The sequence below is a fragment of the Panthera tigris genome, chromosome D1, assembly GCF_018350195.1.
Source record: "Panthera tigris isolate Pti1 chromosome D1, P.tigris_Pti1_mat1.1, whole genome shotgun sequence".
NCBI classification, from domain to species: domain Eukaryota; kingdom Metazoa; phylum Chordata; class Mammalia; order Carnivora; family Felidae; genus Panthera; species Panthera tigris.
The window spans coordinates 45,921,368-45,935,267 of NC_056669.1; the positions used below are offsets into that span (position 1 = coordinate 45,921,368).

General features: G+C 38.9%; 1 protein-coding gene across 1 annotated transcript in view; it reads right to left on the minus strand.

Annotated features, from left to right (window-relative positions):
* CCDC81 (coiled-coil domain containing 81) overlaps positions 1 to 10,966 on the minus strand; it is a 37,842-nt gene extending 26,876 nt beyond the window's left edge. Inside the window, exons 1-3 of the mRNA XM_007078993.2 lie at positions 10,545 to 10,966; positions 3,707 to 3,768; positions 2,153 to 2,309 (exon numbers count right to left, since the gene is read on the minus strand). Coding sequence (XP_007079055.1) covers positions 2,153 to 2,309; positions 3,707 to 3,768; positions 10,545 to 10,689 — 364 coding nt within the window. The 5' untranslated portion in view covers positions 10,690 to 10,966. The remainder of the gene's footprint in view (positions 1 to 2,152; positions 2,310 to 3,706; positions 3,769 to 10,544) is intronic.
* Positions 10,967 to 13,900: the final 2,934 nt, after the last annotated feature.

The window sequence follows — 13,900 nt, forward strand, 5'->3', positions numbered from 1 at the left end:
CCTCTAGTCTCCATCCCTCACCTGAGCTCTGGAACTACCTCCACCTACGTATCCCTACAGGAATTTCAAATTTAACATGTCCAAAGGCTAACTCATTACTTTATCTACCACCCCAACCTGCCTTCCCCCTTGCTTCCCTAAGGTGTTAATGACAAAAACGTACATCTATTTTCCAATAAATCGGAGTCATGCTATGTACCTTCCTTCTTCTTGCTACCCACCAGTCTCAACTGGCAGCCAAATCCCATCAGTTCTCCATAGGAAATATCTCACAAATAGATTCCTTCATCTTCCTCCTGATTGCCACTGCAATCAGGCTCCTACCATATTTCATCAAACTGCTATAATTAAAAGAACTATCCTCCTAAATTAAAAACTGGACTAGTACATACAGTTCCTTGCTCAAAAACTTTCAATGGCTCCCCACTGCCTATAGGATGAATCCCAAAGTCCTTATCATACTGCCTATAGCCCCTTACAACTTAGTTGCTTCCAACCACTTTTGTCTTAATTCCCTCCAATTGCCTCCACAATCATATGCCTTGGCCACAGAGAAATACCTTATTCTTATTCTTGAATTATTCTCATTGTTCCTGAAATATCTCCCACAGCTTCTATGCCAGCAAAGCCCTATCATTCTTTAAGACCTCCTGGTATATGTCATCTTCCTAAGCCTCCCTGAGCAAAGTTAAGCATGCTCTCCTCTGGGCTCCCCTACATTCAATCTAGTTCTGACCAATGCTGCTTTCACAGCATTTAATCAGGTTGCAATATTTGCTTATATATTTATCTCCCATGCTAAATTTTGAGCTCTTCAAAGCAAGGACCATGTCTTGATAATCTTTAAGAACCAATGTATAATGTTTAATTAATTACCTACTTAATTAATGATGAAGACCCATAACCCCAAAGCTAAACTAGAGACAGAATTGTTCTTGTGAATTAATTCAATCATATATATTTAATTCTGAAATTTCTTCAGCCTTGTAAAAAAATTAATTATAGATCTAAGCTACTTTTTTTGGACTATACTATGAGATCCAAGATGTTTTTGTTAAAAAAAAACAAGTTGGCTTTATTTTCACTTTAATTGGTAGGTTTTTGATGAATTGGGGTATTCTATGCCTTCTGTCATAAAATTCTAGGTAAAGATGGCTGAAAAGTCCATCAAATCTACCATAAAGATCATATGCATAATGAATTCTAAGTATAACTTGTTGGTATTTGGTTTCCCAATATTTCATTTTTTGGTGGTAAGTTACGCTGAAAATTAACTTTCAGGGAAGTTACCATAAAGGCCAGTTTTAGCCTTTTCACCTGCTGACATTTGGGGTGGACTGCTTCTATCCACGTAGGAGTGCAATGCAAGAGGGGATGATAAGGAAGGTTAAAATGAATACAGCCCAGAAATCAGGAAGGACGTCCCCAAAGGCCTCTAAGTAACCAGGGGAGGTGTCACCAAGTCTACACACCAAAGCTGGAAGGTAAGTAAGCATCCTCTGTCAGGCACCATGTCCCTTTAGCTTATCACTATATCTCAAGTGCCTGGAACAAGGCCTAACACATAGTTGGCTCTCAGTAAATATTTGTGGAAAGAGGGAAGAAAGGAAGGGAGGCAGAAGGAAGGGAAGGGGAAGGAGGAAGGGAGAAAACAAGGGAGGAAGATTTTAGGGTGTGAGAGGTATATAAGGTATTCATTAAGTCTTTATGGAATCATTAGCCTCACTTCTAAGTTTTAATAATGTACATTATATATGATAGAACACAGTTAGTGATCTTTTTAATAGCTAATATGGACTGTAATTCTAATTACAGTCCCTAATTAACTTTTTCTCTATAACCACTTTTAATTTCTGAGGGTCTAAAAAAATGAACAAAGGCTGTATAACTCTGTAATGTGGCATGTAAATGTGCCTTGATATCACATCAAGTCTTCCCATGCCTGCCTCTTAAGCTACTGAGGTTTAAAATGTCCTGCAGGAAGACTGTCTATCATTTCCCACCTTGGCCCTTCCCTCTTCCAAAGGTACCAGGTGAAAAGTGAGCTGAAATCACAAACTGATAAAGCAGCAACTGAACAAACTTTGCCCTTCCATTTTCATTCCCAGGCCAGTAACTTTCTGAGAATGTCTTAAATATTGAAAAGATTTACCAGGAATGTATGTTTTGTTTTGTTTGAGTTCATGGATCCGTACTAACTTCTCTGCCATGATAAATATGGGTCTCTGAATCAGAATAAACTTGTTGTTTCCCACGTCAATTTTTTGTCTCGTGAAAGTAAAAGTTCCAAGCCCTGGAATCTGAACACCCTGAAAGAAAAAGGAAGGGGGAAAAAAAGAGCAACAATCAGAAATCACTGAAGAGGTAAGGAAAAATAACCCTTAGTACCGCTATTCAAAAAAACCCATGAAAACAATTAAGCCTTAAATATTCAATGATTTCTAAACTCTCTTCCAGCTATAGTATGTCATGATTCTAAGTTCTCATGTAAGTATAAAATGTAATATATTGATCTACAATGCTTCTGACATCAGATCCTGCATCTCGATTACCATTCAAAGGCTGTGAGGACTAAGATAACTTGTATGGATGCCATTGCTACTTTTAATCTATATTTAAGATTCCTCTTATCCTAAATCGTGGGAAATTCTGAATTTTAATCATTTACCATTAGAAAGAAGGAATTTAAAAAGCTGTAAGAATCTCTGCTTTCTCATTCCTTCTTTTAGGTTTTGTCTCTCACTTAAAACCAGACAATCCAGCATCCAAGGCATCTGCTGCAGTGTAGTGATCTTGGCTGAGGGGTAGAAGCCAATGCTTTTGGCTCTCAAACTAGGCCTCTGTCTCCCTGGAAATATCACACCTCAAGGGTTACAAACTCAAATGCCTACAGGCACCACCCACGAAAGAACGCAAGGGAATGAAGGTAGCCAGCCAGAGAGTGCAGTGGCTAGAAAGTACAAACCCCATCCAAAGGGAAGAGCTCATTGTTGGCTCCAGCCAAGTGTCATCATGCAGGAATGGAAAACTGGTGTTGTTAAATCTGCTGATTTTTCAAGAAAAGAGAAACAAGTCCAAAACTTTATATAAACTCTCCAAATTTTAGGTTGGTGATGACTACTTCAAATTATCAGACCAAACAAGATAAGTTTGAAGGACGAATTCAGCCCATGGGTTGTCATAATGGGACCTGTGAGTAGGATATAAAAATTTCACAATTTCCCAGCTCCCTCCCAACTCCCCAAATCTCTGTCCAGTTCCATGGCATCCAAACTGAAGTCTGGGCAAAGTTTCTCATTTTTGGCAAGATGAGTTCAATCCCAGATTGTCTTCTTGTATTTCACTTAAAACCCATTCCCTGCAAAGAGGCATGGCAGGAAGCATTACATCCTTCTATAGCAATGCCAGAAACTATCAGGTCACAGATCAACAGAATTCATCTAGTTCCTCTATATACATCCAGACTGGTCAGTGATCTGCTTGGTATCACTAGAGAGAACTTTTACAAATTCATTACCTAAGAATAAAATCCATGTTTGTTAAATCTACTATCTGTAAGTCATAGTGTGAGCATCATAAAATCACAGGACTGAAAGTCAAATTGAATAGCTCTAAAATCTGTTATCTTGCTCCCAGCAAAATTATACAAGACCAAGGAAGAAAGATCCTTTGGACTCTTGCATTAAACTTAAAGTATAAATCTTGCCTTTTGTAGGGATAGCTGTTGTTGCACAAATTCTGACACATTCCCCCAGATAGCAGAGACTTCTGAAATTCAAAGGAAATAAAAAATAATTGATGTAAGCACTCATGTGATAGTATCTAGTGCTAATAAATAAAAAAGTAAATGTGAACTGCAGAATCAAACAATAGTAATTCCTAATTAATTTAGAATTAAGAAAATAAGTTCATTCCCAAAAGTTAATTTTCCTAGTAACTAAAGCTTACCATTTTACATTCCAAAAATGTGCTTAAAAATAACAATAACAATAAATTTTTAAATACAGTCTTTCTAGGATAAAGAGAACTCTGTCGCACATTTCCTTTTATTCTTTATAGAAGTGGGACAGAGTTCCTTTTATCCTATAAATAGAGTTAATCAAGTATAATCTAGTCTTTTTTTTTTTTAGTTCTTTAGATTCTAGTTAGTTAACATAAAGTGTAATATTAGTCTCTGTTGTATAATTTAGTGACTCAACACTTCCATACAACACCTGATGCTCATTACAACTGAGCTCCTTAATCTCTATCACCTATTTAACCCTACCCCTTTTTTCTTAATGACCAATTCAAAAAGTATTTATTGAGTGTCTACTCTGTGCCCTCTGAAACATAAAACTTTATTCTTTTTTATTTTATTTTATTTAATGTTTATATATTTTTGAGAGAGAGAGAGAGAGAGAGAGAGACAGAGCATGAGCAGGGGAGGGGCAGAGAGAGGGGGAGACACAGAATCCAAAGCAGGCTCCAGGCTCTGAGCTGTCAGCACAGAGTCTAACATGGCACTTAAACTCTGGAACCAAACTATGAGATCATGACCTGAGCCAAAGTCAGACACTCAATCAACTGAGCCACCCAGGCCCCATATTTTATTTTAAATGTTTATTTATTTTGAGAGAGAGCACACATGTGAGTGGGGGAGGGGCAGATGATGGGCAGTGGAGGGGGAGAGAGAGAGAGAGAGAGAGAGAGAGAGAGAGAGAGAGAGAGAATCCCAAGCAGGCTCCACATTCAGCATGTAGCCTGACACAGGGCTCAATCCCACAACCAGTCACAGACTGACCTGAAACCAAGAGTGGGTTGCCCAACCAACTGAGCCACCCAGACACCCCTAAACCTTCATTCTTATGACATTCTTTAACACAAAAGTAAAGCCAAGCACCATTAAGGCATAAAAGGCTGCTGTCTGGGCATTAGGTGTCTCTGTACTTCTTTTATTGCTTAATTCTTTGTTGGGGGCGGTGGGGGAGTGGTCTTTATAGAGATTGTGTGTGTGTGTGTGTGTGTGTGTATCATCTTTCTCCACAACTCTGCCCAGATGATAACTCCATGACAGCAGAGACCTAAGTTGCTTTGTGCACTGAATCTTTGTGTACTATCAACCTTGAGTAGCATGTAGTAGTCTTTGATATTCTTTAAATGCCTTAGCCCATATAACATTATTACTAAACCCATAAAACAATATATTCTTTTTAAATTGAGATTCAGTTTGGCACATAATAATAGTGTCAGGTATACAACATAATGATTTTATATTTGTATATATTGCAAAATGATCACCATATTTTTGCTTAAATCTTGACTTGCTTTTCATTCTCATTTGTTACTGTTAGACTACCAGCTGTCACGTCTCTCTACTGCTAGTGCTCTGCAGACCTGATCCTAATTTACTGCTTCTGATCTGCTTTGTTTTTGCTTTCAACAAATATACTAATATTATATCTAAAGTAATATTTTTAAAGTTTATTTATTTTGAAAGAGAGAGAGGCAGAGAGAGAGAATCCCAAGCAGGCTCCACACTGTCAGTGCAGAGCCCAACACAGGGCTTGATCTCACAAACTGTGAGATCATGACCTGAGCTGAGATCAAGAGTTGGTCACTTAACCAAGTGAGCCACCCAGGCGGCCCTAAAATAATAATTCTTGACAACAGACCTTTGGGTAGGGACCGAAGGGGCTTAATTTGAATCAGTGCATAGACTTCTTACTATCTGTTTTGAATGATCAGAGAGGGGTCTTCTATGTTTTTCTTGTTCTGAGCTGTTTTCCAAAAAGGAACTGTGGTAGAAAAATAAGTAGTTGCCAATAACTAGGGTTAAATACATGATATGAAGGGATACTCTAGGTATAACTAATATTTAGAAGTACTGAAAATTAAGTCTGTGTTGACATCTCCACTCCAAACCTAATTATGTGTATTAAAGATACTTTCCAATGAATTCTGTGCAAATCCAGAGTGTTATGTTTTAGTTTTCAGAATAAAAGATCAATAACAGGGTGCTTAGGTGGCTCAGTCAGTTAAGCATTCGACTCTTGATCTCAGCTCAGGTCTTGATCTCAGGGTCATGAGTTCAAGCCTCACCTTGGGCTTCCAGTGTGGAGCCTACTTTAAAAAAGAAAAAATCAAGAACAGTGACATTTACCAGGTTGCCACTTTGGGATATGGATGCAGTTGGTGGCAAAAGACGTTCTTTCCCCACTTTGGAAATTGCTTGATTTATTGGTATAACTTTTATTTCTAATGGTTTAAACTACTACCTAAAGCAGGGAAATTGTACTTTTAATTACAGCATGTCACGGTTATAAATATTTTTATTACTATGCCATGGGAGGAGTAGTTTGAGCAATGAGAAGTAGCAGTGAATGATTCTCATGGGTATCTGGGAACAAGTTGGGTGGTGGAAATTCACTCACCCACCAAGGAAACTAGGGCTACATGCTACAGTGAGCCAGGTGAAAAGATCCTACCCTTCACTCTAAATCACAGATACACAGTTTATTATAACCAAGTCTTTCCTCTACTCTGGTCCATCCTACTGTATTCCCCATTCCTCTCCACCACCATAGACAAAAGAATTCTACTTCTGGCTGCTAAGAACTAAGAAGGTCTTTCAACCAATACCAATTATATACTGAATTAAATTTTTCATCATGAACAAAAATGTCATTAATTTGCTAATAATACAGAATCTCCATATCCAGATTTACATGGAGACCTTTCAAAACCATGAAGTCAAAACTGTTAAGTCTTTTACCCAGGCTCACAATATGCAGCTCAAATTTCAGGAAAACAATCTATACCAAGTGGAAATGATTTAATTAGAGCCAGGAGAAACTATATAGCTTGCAACCAAACCCTAATGAAAAGACTTGACTGAGCCTAGCTGGAAATTTGAGGATCATCTTTCTTCATTTGAATGATATATTCAAGACTGCCATGTTGTTTTATTCTATAGAATCTAATGGGCAAAATTATATAAAAGCAGGGTTTATTATTCTAAACTGAGATTTGCTATTTTTTTAATGTTTATTTTTGAGAGAGACAGAGCAAAAGCAGGGGAGGAGCAGAGAGAGAGGAAGACACAGGATCCAAAGCAAGTTCCAAGCTCTGAGCTGTCAGCACAGAACTGATGTGGGGCTCGAACCTATGAACTGCAAGATCATGACCTGAGCTGAAGTTGGACGCTTAACCAACTGAGCCACCCAGGCACCCTGAGAGATTTGCTGTTTCTTACTGAAGAAAAAAGAAAATATGCACATCATTCCCTTTGGGAAGTTGTAGGTTCCTGCATTTCAATTGGAATAGATTTGAAAATTTTACAGACAATGATTTTTAACTTTGATTTTTTCTGACATCCCAAAGTCAGAGAGGATATCACTGAATTGTAAAACAAAAAGAATTTTAATCCAGTCTAAAAAGCGAATTAAAGATATGCTACTTTTATGTTTTAGAGAAAACTGGAGTTATTATTCATTTTAATCAAATATTGAAATACCTAGAATCATTATTATAAAGAAATAATCCCCAGACATACCTTCTATACTCAGTTCAACCATCATTTGACTTCAAATTCTAAACATTTTATGCATTCAAACCATATTTTCAAACACAGTGCCAGGTAGCAAGAATGCTACATTTTATATATGATTATTAGAAAGAAGTGTCCATTATGTAAATTGTAGAATAATATATGCTTGAAATAAATACTAATACCAAATATAAGAGATAAGCTCCCTTCACTTTATTAGACATCTTCTTTTTAAAAACAACACACACACATTTTTTAAAATGTTTATTTATTTTTGAGAGAGAGCATGAGTAGGGAGGGGCAGAGAGAGAGGGAGGCAGAGAATCCCAAGTAGGCTCCCCGCTGCCAGCACAGAGCCCAGTGTGGGCTCAAACTCATGAACCATGAGATCATGACCTGAGCCAAAATCAAAAGTCGGACGCTTAGCCAACTGAGCAACCCAGGTGCCCCATAAGACATCTTTTAAAATTAAAATACTGGCATACAAAACAAAAAATTCAAGAGTGATTTGAACAAAGAAACATATTCCCAGAGCATAGGAGCATAGTTCAGTGGAAAGATCAGTGTGTTGCACTGAAGACATGCAGACTTCCTGCCTCTGCAGATTGCTAGCTATGTGGTCTTCAATAGTTTTGCCCGGTCACATCCACAAAACGATGACGGGACCTTCTAAGTACTATAACTACATAATACTAAACTTTGGAGAAACATATGAAAGCCACAGGACTTAATACATACAATGATGAAAAGTTAATTTATGGGCTTTACTGAGATTAGAAGTTTATCCTCATCTCCTTTACAAGGGATCATTTGTGAACATTAATAAGTAGTCACTTATTAGTTAATAGTGATTTTAATAATGACTTTAATAATGATAACATTAATAATGACTTCTGTTTCTGTCATTCAACCAGTAAAGCTCTTGCTGAGGTCACCAAAAATCTCATCAGTAAACTCAATAGATATGTTTAGCTTTCACCTCGCTGACCCTTTAGTCATATCTAACAGTGGTGACCACTCTCTCCTCCTTTAAGCACCTCTCTTATGGGCTTTTGTGACACTCCTCTCTCCTGGATTTTCTTCCTACCTCTCTAGCCACTTCTTCTCATTTTCCTCAACTCAGCCATTAAATGTTGGGATTTCCAAAGATATAGCCCTAGGCCTTCATTTTTTACTCCATATTCTGCTGCAGCCGTTACATCTGTGCCCAGGACTTTAATGACCACCAATATGCTGATGACTTCCACGTGTTTGTTTAGATCCCAGAAACCCTCCCCATTTTAAGGTTCTTGACCTGTGTATCCAACTGCCTATTTGGATATCTCACAGAGACACTTCACTTGCTCAAAATCAGGATCTTCTTTCCCTTAAATCTTGCCTTGTATCCAGGGATTCGATCTCAATGACTGCCACCTTCATCTATTCAGTTATATAAGCCAGGAACTCAGAACTCATCCTTGCGACTTCCTTTCTCTCTCACCCTCCATGCCCAGCCCACCACCACAATCTCTAAATAGCCTTTCAGTCTGTCTACATCTCTCCATTTTTACTGCTACCAATTTAGACCAAGCTACCATTCAGTCTCATTTAAGTTACTGTTATAGGTGTTCTTGACCCTCTAATTCATTCCCCACTTTGCAACCAGAGCAATCTTTTCAAAAAGATTGAACACAATCTTTTTGAACACAAACGTGATCATGTCATTCAACTCCTCCTTTATCTCCATGCTAGAACACTTAGTGGCTTTCCACAGGCTTAAAATCAAGGCCACTATCCTTAATATGATTTACAAAGCCCTGATCACCCGACTCCTCCCTTTCTGTCCAGTCTCCTTCAGAACACTCCGGCTTCTGCACTTACAGAGCAGCCGTATTGACTCTCTTTCAATTCCTCGGTCACACCATGCTGTCTCTCATCAATGTGCTCTTGTTATTCCCTCTGCCAAGAACTCTGTCACCTCCCCTCCACTCCCTATTCCACTGATCCATTTCACCTATTTAACTGCAACTCATTCTTCACATCTCAGCTCACGTCTTCTTTTCTTCAACAAATCTTGACACACATTCCCATCCTCAACCACAGTAAAAGTTCCCAGTGTACCATGCACCTCCTCCTCGGTAGCACTTACTAATTGAAATTATTATTTATTTCTGTGATTATTTGGTTAATGTATATCTCTTCCCCACTAGACTATGTAAATTCCAAGGTTTTTGCTCATCGTCAGTTCTCTAGTGTCTAACACAGTAGGTTCTCAAAATTACTTGAATGAATAAATTATATGTAAATTTGTAAATAAGGCAAATATTTTTAATCCATAAAACCATTATACTTAATGCTTCTTTTATAATTATTTTAACAGGAAAAAGTAAGAGTGATGCAGGGGAAAGAAACGAGGCATCTACTCCTATTTATTTTGTCTTCTTAAGTCATTTGGTTAAAGTGTAGGCAACGTCCCTAGGTCACAATGACTTGATAGTAATAATAGTTTCCATTTCTGGAGCACCTTTCTTCCCAAGGGTTCCCAATGCTTACAAACAGATCTCGGTGTCACTCTAGAGTGACTCTTCTAAGAAACTACGCTTTTGATCAAGCCTAGTAAGTTTCTATGAGAAGCTGTCAGGTCTTCTTGCAAACACCCAGTTCCTTTTATGACCATCTCACTTTCTTAACACAACCCCAAAATATCAGGGGCAACAAAAGTAGCCATGTCGTTGCATGAAGTCTGAGAAGGACCCATTTGGAGTGGTTGTTTTTAGCTAACATTTAATGAGCACTTATTTTGTGCTAGTCCCCAGGCTAACACATTATCACTTTTAATCAAAATCCTCAGCTGGCCCCTTTCCCTCATTAACACGATCAATAAAGGAACTCTATGGGCATCCAATGGGAGCCTGCTGTGATTACTAGCTGGTTGCCAAGATAACCTGGCCACTCAGGGGATGGGGAAGGAGGTTTTCTGCCTGCCCCCAAGCAGGTGAAGATTCAGCCCCCAGAGCCCTCGCCTCACTTCACTTACCCTCCTGGCTCAGCGACCGAAGAGTACGAAGAGTACGCAGCACCGGCTTGCTCTGGTCCCGCAAGGAAGGGACGATGGTGTCCAATATGTTGGTATTCATTTGGTTCGGTGCTGAGTCCTTGACCGGTCTCTTTTCTTTCTTCATTTGAAATCTGTACAAAAGTGACTTTCCTACCCTCAAAGCCCCTCTCTTCAGAGCTTTGGATGTACCTTAAAAATAAAAACTACCAAATATCGATTTGCGTTTTTCTAACACCTCCTTTCTCGCCGTCCCTTCCCACCCCGTGCTGGCTCTCTCTGAGTGGCTCCCACCCCAGGAACCCCAAGAGCTGGATTGCACCAGTATGCAAAAATCCAAGCGCTCAGGGCCACCGAGTGAGAGCGTGCGCGGAGCCAAGAGCAAGAAAACGGGACTGAGGAAAGGTAGGCCAGCCTCAGGGAGGCCGTGGTGCGTTGCTAGGACGCAACAAAGGCTTGCTGCGTCGCTAGGGTGTCAAAGCAAGGCCTTGGCCCCGCCTCCTATGTTGGGTAGAGCCCTACGTGGACAATGGGATTCTGGAGGGGCAAACAGCGAGGCTGGGGAGTAACTTTTTTAACTTTGTCTTTTCCTTCCCCTCTTACCCTGGGCAGCGAAGAGAATTGATCGCTTTTGTAACCACCTTGGACCAATTGGAGAAAACCTTTTAACCCTAGAAACGGACATTTGAGTCTCCGGATAAGTTTGACTTTGAGTCGGAATTTCTTTCTCGTCTTTGGTTTCTCCTGGACGCCCCTCCTAGAAAATGGAGAGCCGGAGGACTAGGGAGAGAAAAGAACTAGCAAGAGCTGATGTTTTGTAATTACAGTGATTTTTTATTCCCTATACACGGCATGAGTGTCATCCTGCAGAATTGTTTTAATACCCTCCCCTCTGCTAATAATTACCCCAAAGCGAACACACATGTAAACTCCACCCAGGTCAAGAAATAGAATCTTGTATCCATCACTTACTACTCACTTAATATTAGGCAAGTTACCCTACCCGCCCTGAGATTCTCTGTGGAAACTGAGAGTTAATAAAACAAAAGTGACACAAAGAATTTCACCAAAGTGTGTTCTGTAGAATACTAACTACTTATGGCATAATTAACAAGTGGAAAAAAGAAGGGAGGAGAAAGAAGAAAGAAAGAAAGAAAGAAAGAAAGAAAGAAAGAAAGAAAGAAAGAAAAAGAAAGAGGGGGAAGGAGGGAGGGAGAAAGAGAAAAAGAGGAAGGAAGGAAGGAAGGAAGGAAGGAAGGAAGGAAGGAAGGAAAGAAAGGAAGGGGGAAGTGGGGGGAGAGAGGGAAGGAAGGAAGGAAGGAAGGATGGAAAGAGAAAGAAGAAAGGAAAGAGAAAGAGGGGGAGGGAGGGAGAGAGAAAGAAAAAGAGGAAGGAGAAAAAGAAAGAAAGAAAGAAAGAAAGACAAAAGAAAGAGAAAGGGGGAGGGAGGGAGAGAGAAAGAGAAAAAGAGGAAGGAAGGAAGGAAACAAAAAAAAGAAAAGAAGGAAGGAAGCTGAGACAGGGAAAGAGGAAGACAGGAAGGGAGGGAGGAACAAAGAAAAGGAAGGAAGGGGAAAAAGGAAGGGGGAGGGAGGGAAGAGAGAAAGAAAGAAAGAAAGAAAAAGAAAGAAAGAAAGAAAGAAAGAAAGAAAGAAAGGAAGGAAGGAGAGGAAAGGAAAGAAGGAGGGTGGGAAGGAAGAAAGGAAGGACAGGGGCACTATCAGCACTGAAATGCCTCATTCTCCCTCCAGGCATTATTCCAGAAGATACTATAAATCTGTTTTGCCTGTGTTTGAACTTTCAGAATTTATATAGTATGTGTTATTTTGTGTGTGGCTCTGTCACTCAACATTATGTTTGTGAGATTTCTCCATGGTTTCTGTACTAGCAATTTGTTCATTTTCATTGTTGCATATGTATGAATATGGCACAATTTGTTGATCCATTCTGCTGTTGAGGGAATATGTGAGTTATTTCCATTTGGGGCTATTAGGAATAATGTTGCTGCAAACATTCTTGAACAAAACTTCTGATGCACATACATATTCATTTATGATGTGTATATATAACTAAGAGTAGATTACTGGGTCATGGGAAATGCAGATTTTAACACATAATGCCCATCAGATTTCCAAAGTGACTGACTCTTGCAATGGTAGTGGGGAGGAGAAATTTCTGGCATTTACTATGAACAGAGACCAGGGGTCCCTGATGGTCCGCAGTGTATAGGACAGTCCTGTACAGTGAAGACGGTTCCACATTCTGCACTGTGTTTGAATATCTCATCAGATTTCCATGTAAGGAAAAAAAGACTATTTATGAACCTAGAAAAAAATCCACTTTGCATGTAAATACAAAGAAGTTTCTGCTTAATTTCACTATCACTTAATTTCCTAGAAATTCAAAATCCAAGTAAACTGGGGAAAAATTACACCTTTTTTTTTTCAGGATTTAAGGAGAATTCTTCACTATTTAGGAAAACTGTAATCATCACATCAATGTGGATGGTAGCTGAGTAGCCAACACATCTCAACCAGGCTGCGTTTGTAGCTGCAGCATTCATAGTGATTCTTTCTGTTGGTATAAGCATGTGGTAACTTCCTCTGCCTTCCAGTATAGTCATGCCTGGACATATATGCCAAAATACATATTATTTTACTATACATTACTTACATTATGCAAGAATTCTGACTTCATATTCATTTTTAAATGGTTGGAGTAAATAAGCTGTGCTATCCATAAACCTCGTTTCAAGATGGTAACAAGGCATTCAGATAAAATACTTGTTATGAAAGAGAACCATTGTGTCTAATAAGACTGAGAACTTCTGTGCTAGAAAATGACAAACTCCATAACTCAGCCTTTCTCTCTCTACCTTAAGAACTAGGTTTGGGGCCTTTCATAAGCTAATTTCTTGGGGAAATAATTTCCTCCCACTCTCTCTTTTACACCTGCCTTTTGCCCTTGGTCTATGATGGTGTTTAGACTTCAAGCACTTGTCTTTGCAGAATAAGCTGTCTCAAATCCTTCGGGGAAATAAGCAGGGAATATTGTTGAATGGATCAGCAGTAAACAATGGGCAAACTTTTGTGACAGTTGTCTTGACAACTGCTGAGTCAGCTAATTTTTAGTGGTCATATCAGCATTATTATTCAATCTTAAGAAAATAATGAAAGTGTAGAAATACATTAGTTTCTTAGAATAATAGATTAGATTGAGTTAAGCATGGTGATGATGCTTTTAGTCTCTCAAAAAGTTATCTTCAGTTTCAAAAAAATGAAGTGATTATGAAATGAAATCATTATGAACAATTGCTAATTATTAGTGAATTATAGATG